At 43.1% G+C, this 13185-nt stretch overlaps 1 protein-coding gene across 1 annotated transcript in view; it reads right to left on the reverse strand.

Annotated features, from left to right (window-relative positions):
* Window positions 1–351: 351 nt before the first annotated feature.
* The window catches only part of jmy (junction mediating and regulatory protein, p53 cofactor), a 21278-nt gene continuing 8444 nt past the window's right edge, over window positions 352–13185 (reverse strand). The window contains exons 4-13 of the mRNA XM_079524581.1: window positions 7090–7240; window positions 5963–6132; window positions 5359–5524; window positions 4674–4864; window positions 4183–4266; window positions 3954–4046; window positions 3418–3499; window positions 2632–3033; window positions 1633–1764; window positions 352–1250 (exon numbers count right to left, since the gene is read on the reverse strand). Of these exons, the coding sequence (XP_079380707.1) occupies window positions 913–1250; window positions 1633–1764; window positions 2632–3033; window positions 3418–3499; window positions 3954–4046; window positions 4183–4266; window positions 4674–4864; window positions 5359–5524; window positions 5963–6132; window positions 7090–7240 (1809 nt within the window). The 3' untranslated portion in view covers window positions 352–912. The remainder of the gene's footprint in view (window positions 1251–1632; window positions 1765–2631; window positions 3034–3417; window positions 3500–3953; window positions 4047–4182; window positions 4267–4673; window positions 4865–5358; window positions 5525–5962; window positions 6133–7089; window positions 7241–13185) is intronic.

Below are 13185 nucleotides of genomic sequence, written 5' to 3' on the forward strand. Positions count from 1 at the left end.
AGTGCTTCTCAACCTTTTCTGGAAAATCTCAAAAGCGCACTTAAGTCTTGGTATGCAGAGTGAGTTTTCGTTGTACGTAACGTAACACTCACAGCAGCCATATTGAAAGAAATTGGGCATCTTCCTTTCTTCCTACACAGGTGTTACCAATGATACTACATTTAATGCAGCACAGTGGTCCTCAAACGTGTTTTTCTTCTTCTTCCAAGGACCCCCATAACTCTGAGAGCGTACAAATGGAACCAAGTTGTCCTCGTGAGTTGTAACGGGTCCATGTGGTTCCATTTGTACACCCATAAGGGGTTATTTGGAACCCCCTCAAGCAGTGTTGCATTGGTGATTTGTTTTGATTCTCTGGTGGGATGCTATTTAAACTACGTCACGTGCACGTCACACAATGAACCCTTGTGATACTCTGCACTCGGCAGCCTTTGGTGTGGTACGGCGTGCAATGACAACACTACCCTCAAGGAACCATGAGGGTCCCTAGAAAACACTTTGGGGATTTGTATCCGGCCAAGGGTTAGTTGTAACCGGCCACGCATGTCGGGAGCCACGGGTGATTTGTAACCGGCCACGGGTGATTTGTAACCGGCCACGGGTGATTTGTAACCGGCCACGCATGTCGGGAGCGATGGTGTTGTCGGACTCATGACTGTAGGACTGTTGGTATGTCTAGCCAACATATGCACCCCATACCATGGAGCAGAGCCTTCATTAGTATCATTGGTAACACCTATGAAGGACGGCTGCTGTGCATAGAGCCCATTATGAACATTAAGATGTATGTATAATACGGCTGAATGTACTAAATGGAACAGGGCATTATATAATAGTATCATTGACCTGTGAGGCTGTGAAGGAAGTGAGGGAGAGACTTTCCAATATGACTGCTGTGCACAGCCCGATGAGTTAGTTGTCCCAGTCAGCACCAGGCAGGCTGTCCTCATCGTCATCGTCAGAATCGGAGTCAGGCGAAGCCTCCTTTATCCTCCTCAGAGCTTCGTGGATACTGCGGGTCAGAGCGTCCGCCGAGTGCAGGGGCAGGTTCCCAAAGGCGCCTCGCCGGCCCCCGTGGGCATCCGGACGCGTGCGCACCTTCTTCAGCCGTACGCCCTGGCGGATCTGGGCCAAGATGTTGTTGCTCTCGTCGTCGTCTGGGTCGGGGGCCAGGACCCGGAGCTCCGCCTTCCGCAGGTGGAAGCTGCCGCGCTTCAGAGACGCCAGGACCTCGTCCATGGGAGAGCAGGCTTGGGAAACGCAACACAACAAACGGTATTACTTATTTAATGCATTTCAATTTAGAGAAGCCAATTATTATAGCCAATTAACCACTTAAACCCTATGTGGTTGACCAGAGTCCCCCAGGGGTCTATACTAGTTTATTTTATTGTACTAGTATTCTGTTATTGTGGGGGAAAGTTTTAGCAGAACAAGCTCACAACACGATGCAGCTTAAAACTTAAAACACAACTTAAAACACGCTAGCGTACATGTGAATGAGCTCCGGTTGAAGTAGTACATTTTGAATTCTGGACTTTTACTTGTAACAGAGTATTTCTATATTGCAGTATTGATACTTTTACTTAAGTAAAACATGCGAGTACTTTTTCCACCACTGTGCACACGTACCTCTCCTCCACTGCGAGGTATCCATGGAGGCCGTCTTCCTCAGCTTCTTCCTGGCTGTGAGCAGCTGGCTGCTGTCAAAGAACTGCGGGGAGAACGCCATTGACACCTGGAGTGCAGAAGGTGACTCGCACCCTGTCAAAAGATCAGGACATTTTAGTTGACCATTCATTGTTTTTTTGGCATTGAACATTGGAACATATAGAAATCATACTATGTTTGGAAAGATTATGACAAATAACTTAAATATAAACAGACAAGGACTGGTAATAATAATAATCAATATAATAATCAAAATAAAATAAACAAATAAACATGCATTTAATAATTTTATTAATTCTTCAAAAATAGCAGCTCTTTCTTAAAAAAAATCACACTTGTGTGAAGTGAGGGGCGCTCTTATCATCATACATCACATCCTGTGCTCAGCCAATCAAATCCTCAAATGTCATTCCGGCCAATCACTTTTGGCGTCTTCACTTTTATCCTCAATATGTACTTTGCTCAGTCAATCAAATTATCACTATGGGGTTATCAGCCAATTATCAGCCAATGTTTGTGTTCACACAGACAGACAAAGCTGGGCATAGGAGGGGCTGCAGCCCTAAAAGATTTGAGTACTGTGCAAAAGTAAATGTTCTGCATAATAAGACCGTCTGAAAATTATATTAATGTATGTCAATACTGGGCTACTTTTGAACAAATTATTTCATCAATGGGGCATGAGCCTTTTTTCAAGCTACTTGGCAGGTGATTAGAAGATCCTGCCCGTAGCTGCTGCTGATTGGCCCAATTCATCGGCAGTTCCTGAGTGTCACCAGATGGGGCTGTATTGTGAACTAGTGAATCAATACCGCCCCCATCTGGCAGAGTCAGATTAGGTCAGCTAAGCACAGTAATACCATGGTCAGTACACCAATAGCCTCAGGGACCGCAGGCGTTTTGTTTGAGAGAAAACCATTTTGAAGGCTGTGTGCGGTGAATAATTCTGACAGGACCTACCTGCTGCAGGTCTCTGCACCAGGCTACAGCGGGAGTCCTGCTCCCCTTCCTCGCCCTGCTGCTCCTCCCCTGCGTAGGAGGGGTGTGGAGGAGGAGGGGGGGGTGGAGGTGGAGGGCCCAAGGAACGGAGAGAAGAGGGAGGGAGATCTGAGAGCAGAGGCATGGAGGAGGCGAACGGAGGGAGACGGAAACCGCCGAAGCCCTCGGCTCCTCCCGTGGCGGTGAGCTCTAGCGGCGGCCACGACACACTCTCGTAGCCGCAGGCGTCAGACGGCGGTCTGGAGAGCGGAGGGAGACTCAAGGTGCCGTCAGTTTGGACGCTGGCCGACTGGGTGCCAGGCTGCTGTGATGATGCTCTGCCACCCTGGGTAGCACTGTGCTGCTCCCATGCTCTACACGCTCCTAGGCAGTGGTGGGAAAAGTACGCAATTGTTTTACTTAAGTAAAATGTACTTGAGTAAAAGTACAAAAGTATTGGCATCAAAATGTAATTAAAGTACCAACAGTAAAAGTACCTATTATGCAGAAATGTCCCATTTCAAGTTTTCAAATTCAAACATTTGAAAATGGCAGATCTACAAGCTCACGATGCGTTGCATCGGGACAAATTGTGAGCTTGTAGATCGGCTATTTTCGAATGGTCATATGAATATATGAACAATATATATGAATACAACTTACATTTTAGGCTTTGTAAACAAAATGTGCGAAAGGCAGCTATGACAATTGACATGAATAGGCCTATACAAAGAAATGACTGACGGTAACTTTTTGTTGTGACTATACCTGCTCCACCGGCTTTCCTCTTGGTGTAAGACTGTCCCAGACGCAGTCTACTGGACTTCAGAGTCACGTGACCAGGATAGCGCTGTGTGGCCAGAATAGAAAAAGCCAAGGTCAGAACATTTGATTGCGTGAAGGGTCGTTCCATGACAGTCACGTGGACTAATTTATTGTGGAAGTTACCGTTGTGGTCAAAATTATACAATGGCTACGAGGAGGGGAGGCACTCTGCTCCGCCAGTGACCGTGGTAAAAATCCATGGTAAATGGTGCATTCATAATAGCGCCTTTATCCAAGGCGGTTTACATAGATTGTGCATTACATTCCTCCCTTTCATACACCGATGACAGAGGAAACCATCCAAGGCACCAAACTGCACATTGGGAGCAATTAGGGGTTCAGAGTCTTGCTCACGGACACTTAGACACTAACTCTGGAGGAGGCCGGGATCAAACTTGTGGTTTCCATGCGGCCACCTACCGGCCACTCTACCCCTGAGCCACTGCCGCCCCCGCACTGACTCGCGTTGCACTTCATACCTGTTTGAAGCTGCGAAGTCTGTCCAGCGTTCTCTGTCTCTCCTGACTCACTCGAGCATTTCCCTTCTCCTCATCTTCATCAGGATCTCCTCTCTAGACAGAGAATTAAAATAATTAAAACCAACACATAGTAAATAATACTATGTGTTGGTTTTAATTATTTTAATTCTCTGTGACTATTATTATAAGTATTATTGAGAGAATAATGCAGGCATTCTGTCCCTTGTACCTGCTGTGGTGCTAGAAGTGGATCGATGTCATCATACCCTTGACGCTGCTGCAACTTCTGGTTGTGATTCACTATACAAATCTCCTACAACACAAAAACAATGGCACATTGTTTTTGTGTTGTAGGTCCAGGAGATACACTGGTTCTCAAATGTGGGTACAAAAAGACTTATGGGTCTGTAACTCTGAAAGTGTAGGTTTTCTTAGCTTAGCTTCTTGTTTTAGAGGTAGGTTTTCTTAGCTTGAAAATAAATTAATCTTCACACTGTTTTACAGAGTACAATGTTTTGACCTGGTCAAGGTTTTCGCCAGGTACAATGAGACAGTCTCATTGAAGAAGACCTTGTACCGGTCAAAATGTTCCTAATAGTAGCTTTGTGCAGATTCTTTTCTTTTCAGTCTACGTGTCTTTGTAATCCAGCACCTTCTGGACAGCATTGGGTTTTCTTAGCGTATACCTTCTTGCTTTTAAGGTAGGTTCTCTTAGTGTACCTTCTTGTTTTTGAGGTAGGTTTTCTTGGCGGTGATGCGTCCTCGCCGGGCTTCCAGCTGTCGTATCTTGCGCTGCAGGTCGTGAAGTTCTTCATCTGTCGGAGGAGTCTGAACGACCACACCGTCCTCGGCACCTTCCATGGCGTCAGGACTCTCGTAGGCGTCATAGTATACCACCTCGTCCTGGTACTCTGATGGGGTGCAACGGTTAATCAAACTCAGCGATTATGAAAACATAGCTGTTTTCTCCTAAGTCAGTGGTTTTCAACCAGTGGCCCCGGGACCACCAGTGATCCTTATATTGTTACAGCTGGTCCCCAGCTAAATGAGGGAGAGTCCCTTATAGATCTTTAACTCTTGCGAGATTAAAATGAAACCAAGCATTATCATTAAACATCTGCATTACGTAATTTACAAGAAGTTTACACAATTAGAGAATGTAGAAGAATTGTCATTTTGATCAATATTGGCCTGTTATCTCTCCTATGGTACGAACATCAACACAGCATGGCATTGTGGACAAATTCTTATCCTACCAAAACAAAATATTCAACGTTTTGGGTCTGAGAGAAATCTCATCAAATGGTGGTCCGTGGCTCAAATGCCGAATAAATAATGAGCCTTGACATGAAAAAGGTTGAAAATCACTGAAATAAGTGATTCAAATAAATAATGCTATAAGTACCGTTCATGCGTCTCCTCAGACTGTGTAGCTGTGCATTGAGCAGGAGTTCCTCACATCGCAGGACCTCCGCCTGGATATCATACAACTGCAGCTGCAGCTTGTAGTACAGCGCCTCCATGTGGTCCAGACGCACCATTGCATCATCCCCACCTTGTAAACTTTGCATCTGGATGCACACACAGCCAACCAGTCAGTGGTGTAAAGTGACTAAGTACATTTACTGTATACAACTTGCTTGTACTTAAGTACAATTTTGAGGTACTTTTACTTTACTGGTGTATTTCCTATTTTCAATACTTCAATACTTTCTTACATATGATATCTTGTGAAATGGGACATTGACATTATGAGTAGTAGGTCTACCGTATATTTTGATACCAATACTTTTGTACTTTTACGCAAGTACATATTTCATTCTGGACTTTTACTTGTAACAGAGTAGTTCTACATTGCAGCATTGATACTTAGGTAACAAAACTGAGTCCTTTTTCTCCACTACATTTAGTCGACTAAATATACAATTTTTGTCGCTAAAACATTCCAGATGACCTGATGATCTAAATTTGCTGTCCCTATCAACAGTGTGGTCACAGTGTGTCATTACCTGCTCCTTCAGGCCGTGCTTGATCTGTTCCAGACAGATCTCCTTGGCTCTCATCAGCTGCAGGGTCTCCTTGGACGCGGCGTACTGCAGTCTCTCCATGCGCTCCACGGCCGACGCCCACGACGACCTGCCCAGCTTCTTCTGGTCGGCACGCATGCGCTCGTACATCGCTGCCCAAACCAAACACAAACAATATACAGGACATGTGAGCAGTGTTGATTTCGTCGACTAATACTACGACAAAAAATGTTCGACTACCTTTTTTCACTGATGAAAACTAAGCTATGATGACTAAGACTAAATATATCGACAATTTCGTCAACAAATAAGTATAAGTTATTTTACACTTTTTACACTGCATGCTGAAAATAGCAGATCTACAAGCTCACAACGCGTGGCAGCGCAATGCGTTGTGAGCTTGTAGGCTATTTTCAGCAAGTGTAAGATCAGTCATTACGACAGCATCAAGGCCCGCCAAAATACATTTTAGTCGACTAAATCAACTGTAGATTTAGTCGACTAAAATCTTAGGATATTTATTCGACCAAAACTAGACTAACGCTAAAACATTTCAGGTGACTAAAATGTGACTAAAACTAAAATCCAAATTTCCTGTCAAAATTAACACTACCTGTACCAATACAAGTGAGAAAAGTGGAACGGGGTGCGCGTGCGGGAGCGCCGCGGAATGGCCTCTGGCTCCCAGCTCGGCGCCGTCGTTCAGTTTTCTTTGGAGCCAGGGCCGCCCAGGGCCCCTGGTCTTTGTGCCGGATTGATTCCTTCTCTAATCGATATTCCTTTCTAGTCCATTTTCCTTTGGTTATTACTCTATTTGTTATTATTGGTTGTAATGTATTTGGGTAATACAAATTTGTTGTTCTTGATGTTTAGATGTTAGTAGCTTTATGCCTTATAGTTCTTATCCTCTGGGCTGTGCCTGTCACACACCCACGTTGTTGATTGATTGACTGTGCATGCTTGTGTAATTACCATCTTTCAACTGCATGCACCAGGCCGCAGTCTTAAGTGTTCAATTTCTGTGATCAATTTGTTAAAATAATTTCTGAAACATTTTGACTCTCACCGAGTCACCAGTGGTTATTTAGTTTGTTAAGTGTAGTGTTTACCTTTCTGTGCTCTGGTGGTGGTTTCAAAGAACTTGACGGTGAGATCCTGGATGGAACGCACGGCAGCATTAGCCTTCCTCGTCCACTCCTCGTCCTCCTTCCTCAAGCCATCCACACGACGAGGTCCCAGCCGCTCCGTCTCCAACGAGATCTGAAAGGGTTTGAAAAGAAAAAAACACTAGAGATGTACCGATTTTTTTCCTTACCAATACAGATTCTGATCTGTATTGGTATCTCTACTACTTGAGTATCGGTCCGATCCGATACCAGTGTTGTGTAAAAAAAAGAAAAGTGTTAATTACAGTTTTTCGGGATTGTTAACACACGTTTCTCAAAGCAATAACAACAACTGGTTGAAAACCACTGCTTTAAATATATCATTTTACAAATTGTTTTAACCTAAGTGGATGGCGATATCTTTTGATCACTTCCAGCCAATCAGAATCCACCAGAAAGACATCTGGGATGCAAGTCGGTCTCATTCACCCTCTGGAAGTTTTGTTATTAACGGAGACAAAGAGACTCTCACAAACAGCTAAGCTAATGCTAGCTGGCATTACCTCAGGCACAACTATCTCCCTCAGTCCTTATAATTAAATCAGAGTCAACAACCTTTTCTGGATTAGGGTCGGCTGGAAAATATTTGAAAGCATCCGCAGCCCACGATCTGCCCACCACGTAACGTATTGAGTGTTCAGATGGGTGAGCTGACTTTCAACCTGGGTGCCCATTTTGGGCCTGTTGATTATTATTATGATGCACATTTTCAAACTTGTTCCTCAAACAACAACCAATATACAAGCTTACAACGTGTTGCAAATTATATTGGCTATATTCACTGTGTGGAGAAGAAAAAACACCATTCAATTTGTGATGTTGTAATACCAGTATGGAGCAGTAGGTGTCACTCCAGGTCAAGGCAGTGACCTGGAGTAAAACATGCCCATGCATGTTTGATGTTAAATGTTTACAGTGATACTACTAAACAATGGAGCTGAAGTAGAACACAAATTATGTCTACACCACTGACCTATAATAAACTACAGTGGTTGAGAGGTTTACACTCTGAATGACTGTGGCTTTTGTTCTCTTTCGTTTGCAAGCAGTACATGTTGCCAGATTGTGTGAGAGAAATAAGCAACCAGGTCTATGAAAACAATTCCAAAAGAACAGAATATAGGCTGCATGAGCACACACTGACAGCTATTTCAAAATAGCAGATCTACAAGCACACAACACATGACATCTGCAACATGTTGTGAGCTGGTAGATCTGCTATTTGAAAAATAAATCTTGGAAAAAACAAAAATGAAACATGTGGAATATTTAAGCATTTGAATACACACATCTTGTATGAGGGTCCCTGGCACAACATATTTTCAGATGGGCGTGAAGAGCTAATAGAGCCTGTCTGCTTGCTCTGGGGTTGAAATAGAATTTTGACCTTCGGGTCAAAATGAGTGTCAAACTAATTGTGTCAAAGGGCGTGTGATGCGTGTCCAACCTACCTAGACAGACACTAGTCAACCGAAGAGCAGGGAGACCAAATGCAACAACCACCCCAATTAACCTATTGACTGCTAAGGATGACTTTTGCAACTTTAGAGAGAGAGAGAGAGAGAGAGAGAGAGAGGAGAGAGAGAGAGAGAGAGAGAGAGAAAGTCACATGAAATAGCATGTAATGAATCAAACAACTTGGTGATTAGACTCCCCATAATCTGTAATTACTCACCTTGGTTACTCAGACACTCAAACCAACAATCACCTGCTCCATGAATAATGTAACAGCAGAAAATACAACACCATTCATTCATTAATGTCTTCATAGGGAGGAGGCAGAGAGAGAGAGAGAAAGAGAGAGAGAGAGAGAGAGCTAAGAAAACTAAGCGGGAAGATGCTAGGTTCAGTGTTTACCTGGAATCCTATATTTTATACGAGGCACTACATTGTTCACCCTGCCCTCTATTTATGTGACTATTTACCTTGTTTATTGAACAGAGTTCATTGTTGCTCTGCTTATTTTTATCTCACATTTAAACAGTGCGCAAAACCGCGTCCTTTGAACGGATTCACACGCTATGATTGGCCAGTGAACTTGTGCAAGGACACGCTGTGATTGGCCAGTAGCCACTTTGAGTGGCAGTTGGGGCAAACGCTCTCGCCAGAACATTTACTATTCTATGTCTATCGGGTCGCAACTTGAACGGCTCTGAGTCGGCTCAATCGAACTTCGCAACGTACGACACGGCAACTCGCTCGCTTTAGCTCTGGTGTGTGTGTATGTATATATATATATATATATATATATATATATATATATATATATGGTCTAGTCTAGTTGTTGTAGGTGAGAGGCACTTCCGAATTGGCCACAGATGATACCCGTGTACTAGGATTTACAATGTGTTCTGTGACTGGAGTTGAGTTGAAAGGCATTTTTTGCAATTGTGTGGTTTTGCATAAGGTTTGAGGACAGAGCACCCTGACAACAGCTGTCTTGTACTAACAATCCTATAATGTGAAACTAGAACTCCCACAACACAAGTTCCCAACATACAGTACATGTGAGGATAAAGCACATGTCTTATTCATGATGCCGTCTGAGCCCACTGCACGAAATGAGACACTGATGTAACCGCTCTGCCATGAGATAGGACCGTCACACAATGCATGTAGTCCAAGACTTACTTCCTGTATCTGTGTGACGTAGGTAGCCACCTTTTTAGGAGACCGAATGGGCTCTAGTATGCACACAGAATAACTCTTCCTTCACAGGTGAAACGATGATGCTAATTAAGGCTCTGTTCCATTTAGTGCACAGTGGTTCTCAAACTATTTACTTTCAATGCCCCCCATAACTCTTACGGGTCCATTTGGTAGTAAGAGTGAGAAATACTCCAGTGCAAATAACTAAAATTTGTACTTAATCCATTGATACCTGGAACGCATCCATGTCACGTTAGCGTTAGCGTTTTAAACATTGTTATAATTTAGCTATTGAAAAATAGCAGATCTACAAGCTCATAGCGCGCCACCGAGTGGCGCGCTATGAACTTGTAGGTCTGCTATTTTTGAAAAATCGTTAAAATGTGCCTCAAATCTTTCCGAAAATTGTCATGATTTAGAAAACTTTTTTTTTTAAATTTCGACGTCAGGCCTGAATGGGTTAAGCACAGTACTTAGTTACTTTACACCACTGCGGAAACGGTTCCAAATGTTCCAAATTTCGGTTCCTCAAAATTGGATCTGGTTGCGGATCGCAGCCCTATGTGAGACTCAGTCAGCTCACACATCAAAACCTCTCTCTGCCAACACATCAACATCGAGCACAATGCAAACTCTATGCAAATGTTGCATCCTGGCTGGCCGAGAGCTCTCTCAAGCTCAGCTTTTTAAATGTGTTAAACAATTTGCTCTGGTCAAAAGTACTGACTTTGATGATTAGTAGAATTTAAGGTGGTTGTACATCCTTCTCCTGTCTCTCCAACAGCGCATAAATCATCCCTTTCTTCACATTATAGTCAATGTACATTAACATTAAATGCTGCCACATCCCCCAAATCAGCATGTGAGAAACCAAATGGCCTTTGTTCTGTCTGTAAACATGAGGAAGCCTTTTATTTGCATACAGCTTTTTGTTTTGTTTTCAACCGTTGGAATTGCCCTCGGGGGGAACAGGTGTCGGAGTTCAACCCTCTCAATGGAACTGACAGAGAAAAGGACAAGCAGGCCGGGAAGATTGCAACCTTACTTGATGTTAAAGAAAACCTTACCGAAAACGTGGAATGCACAAAATCCCAAACTCAAAACTAACCTAAAGGAATGGCTGACCTTAAAATACAGTTGAGCTTAGTGGAACAATTTAGAAGCATTTTAGACTAGTTTGTATTTGTTGTAGCATCTAGGTTTGTCACAATTATTACATAATCGTCTAATCGCAATTTTCTGAGATAATTGCAATTATTGCATAATTTCATAATCGTTTCCATGTTGAAAGATGTTCATACATAAACAAGAATAACTCAGTCATAACTGCCAGGTGCCGAAAGCTCTTGTTTATGAACATCTATCATCAGATCAGTTTGTGTGCCGCCGCCTCTGCCTCAGCTCACGGCTTCACATTGCGGCGTTCAGAGTATGGGATTTATGAGGTTCAGACTATGGGTTTTATGGGTAAGTCTCCCATTGGCTTAGAACTTTAGAGTGTCCACTATGGTCACTACTAGAGGTAGTAGCAAATGTAGTCCAGGTGCTATTCAAGCACCTGGCAAAAAGTTGAAATAGCAGATCTACAAGCTTACATCGTAAACTTGCAGATCAGATATTTCCACTATGTTTACCGTAAGTATAACATTTATACATTTATTATGGTTTATTTTATTATTTGGCTGTTGTAACAAACAATGTACAATGTAGCGTTTGAAAGTGTAATTATGTATTCTGCCGCTTGGCCAGTTCCCACTTGAAAAAGAGACTCCGTTTTCTACAAAGAATGACAATTTTCTACACTTGAACCGCAATGCCCCTTCTCAGGGGTGAATATTGGGCAAAATAGATCTACATGCTCACAGCACGTCACAACAAACTTTTAGATCAGTTATTGTCGCTGAAGAGATTTGATGCAGAGGTCTATGATCAATGAAAGGCTTAAGTGGTTAAAGGTTTTACGATATATTACACTAGAGACATTCAAAGTGAAAAGGCACTCATTTAACACATTTATAGGTTAGAATTTTAACAATTCCGGTTCCTCCTAAATTATTCCCTCCTGACAATTAAATTCCTTAGCGGTTCCATTTAATGATTCCTAGAGGGTATGCGCGTGACATCATCATACAAATGGACCCTTACAGGTCTGTAACTGAGTGTACAAATGGAACCAAATGGACCCTTACAGGTCTGTAACTGAGTGTACAAATGGAACCAAATGGACCCTTACAGGTCTGTAACTGAGTGTATAAATGGAACCAAATGGACCCTTACAGGTCTGTAACTGAGTGTGGCCAAACCAAATGGACCCTGGAAATTTAAAACTTTGAGAACCATCGGTATTGTACCATATTAGGAGGCGTGAAGTCCACATACCACTGACAGTGTGATAAAACCCGGTCATGGAATTTTAGCACTTGCACAGGAGACCGGGGATTCAAATAGGGCATAGAACAGGAAGGTTACAGAGTGAAGCTTTAAAATAAAGTACAATCAGTGGTAGTTTAACGGAGATGATTTGGTATAGCTAAAGCTGGCAGGCAGGCTATAGCTGGCATTACCTCAGATTACCTCAGAAACTATCTCACCCTTATAATTAATCAGTCAGATTATCCATATATCCTGTTGTGTGTCTTTCAGCACCACTGTCACCGAGGCAGAGATCTCTACCTGTTTCTCGCACCCTCTGCCTGCGTATGACAGTGATTCAAAGTAACAAAGTACAATTACAAGTACTGTACTTTTTCGAGTTATTTGTACTACTTTACTTGATTATTTCCAATACTTTCTACTCCACTACTACTTTCTACTCCACTACATCTCGGATGCAAGTTACTAGTTACTTTGTAGATTTTGATTATTATTACAAACATACAGTAACCACATCAGCCCTATATACAAGTGCGTGCGTGCGTGCGTGCGTGCGTGCGTGCGTGCGTGCGTGCGTGCGTGCGTGCGTGCGTGCGTGCGCACATCTCAACGCATTGTGAGCTTGTAGATCTGCTGCTGAAGTATAAATCAGGCTTTATTGTCTGCCAGTAAACTGATATAAAAACTGTCTCTCTCGTTTGAAACTTGATATTTCTGTGAAACTTCAAATGGCCGTGGGACTTGCTTACGTGTGTGTGTGTGTGTGTGTGTGTGTGTGTGTGTGTGTGTGTGTGTGTGTGTGTGTGTGTGTGTGTGTGTGTGTGTGTGTGTGTGTGTGTGTGTGTGTGTGTGTGTGTGTGTGTGTGTGTGTGTGTGTGTGTGTGTGTGTGTGTGTGCGCGTGCGTGCGTACACTTGCATTACCGTTCTTTATGGGGGTCACAAGTCGTATAACATGAATTGAGAAACAGACAATTTTTCCTGGCCCACACAAGGTGTGCGTGCGTGCGTGCGTGTGT

The sequence above is a fragment of the Electrona antarctica genome, assembly GCF_951216825.1.
Source record: "Electrona antarctica genome assembly, chromosome: 16".
In the NCBI taxonomy this organism is placed as follows: Eukaryota; Metazoa; Chordata; class Actinopteri; order Myctophiformes; family Myctophidae; genus Electrona; species Electrona antarctica.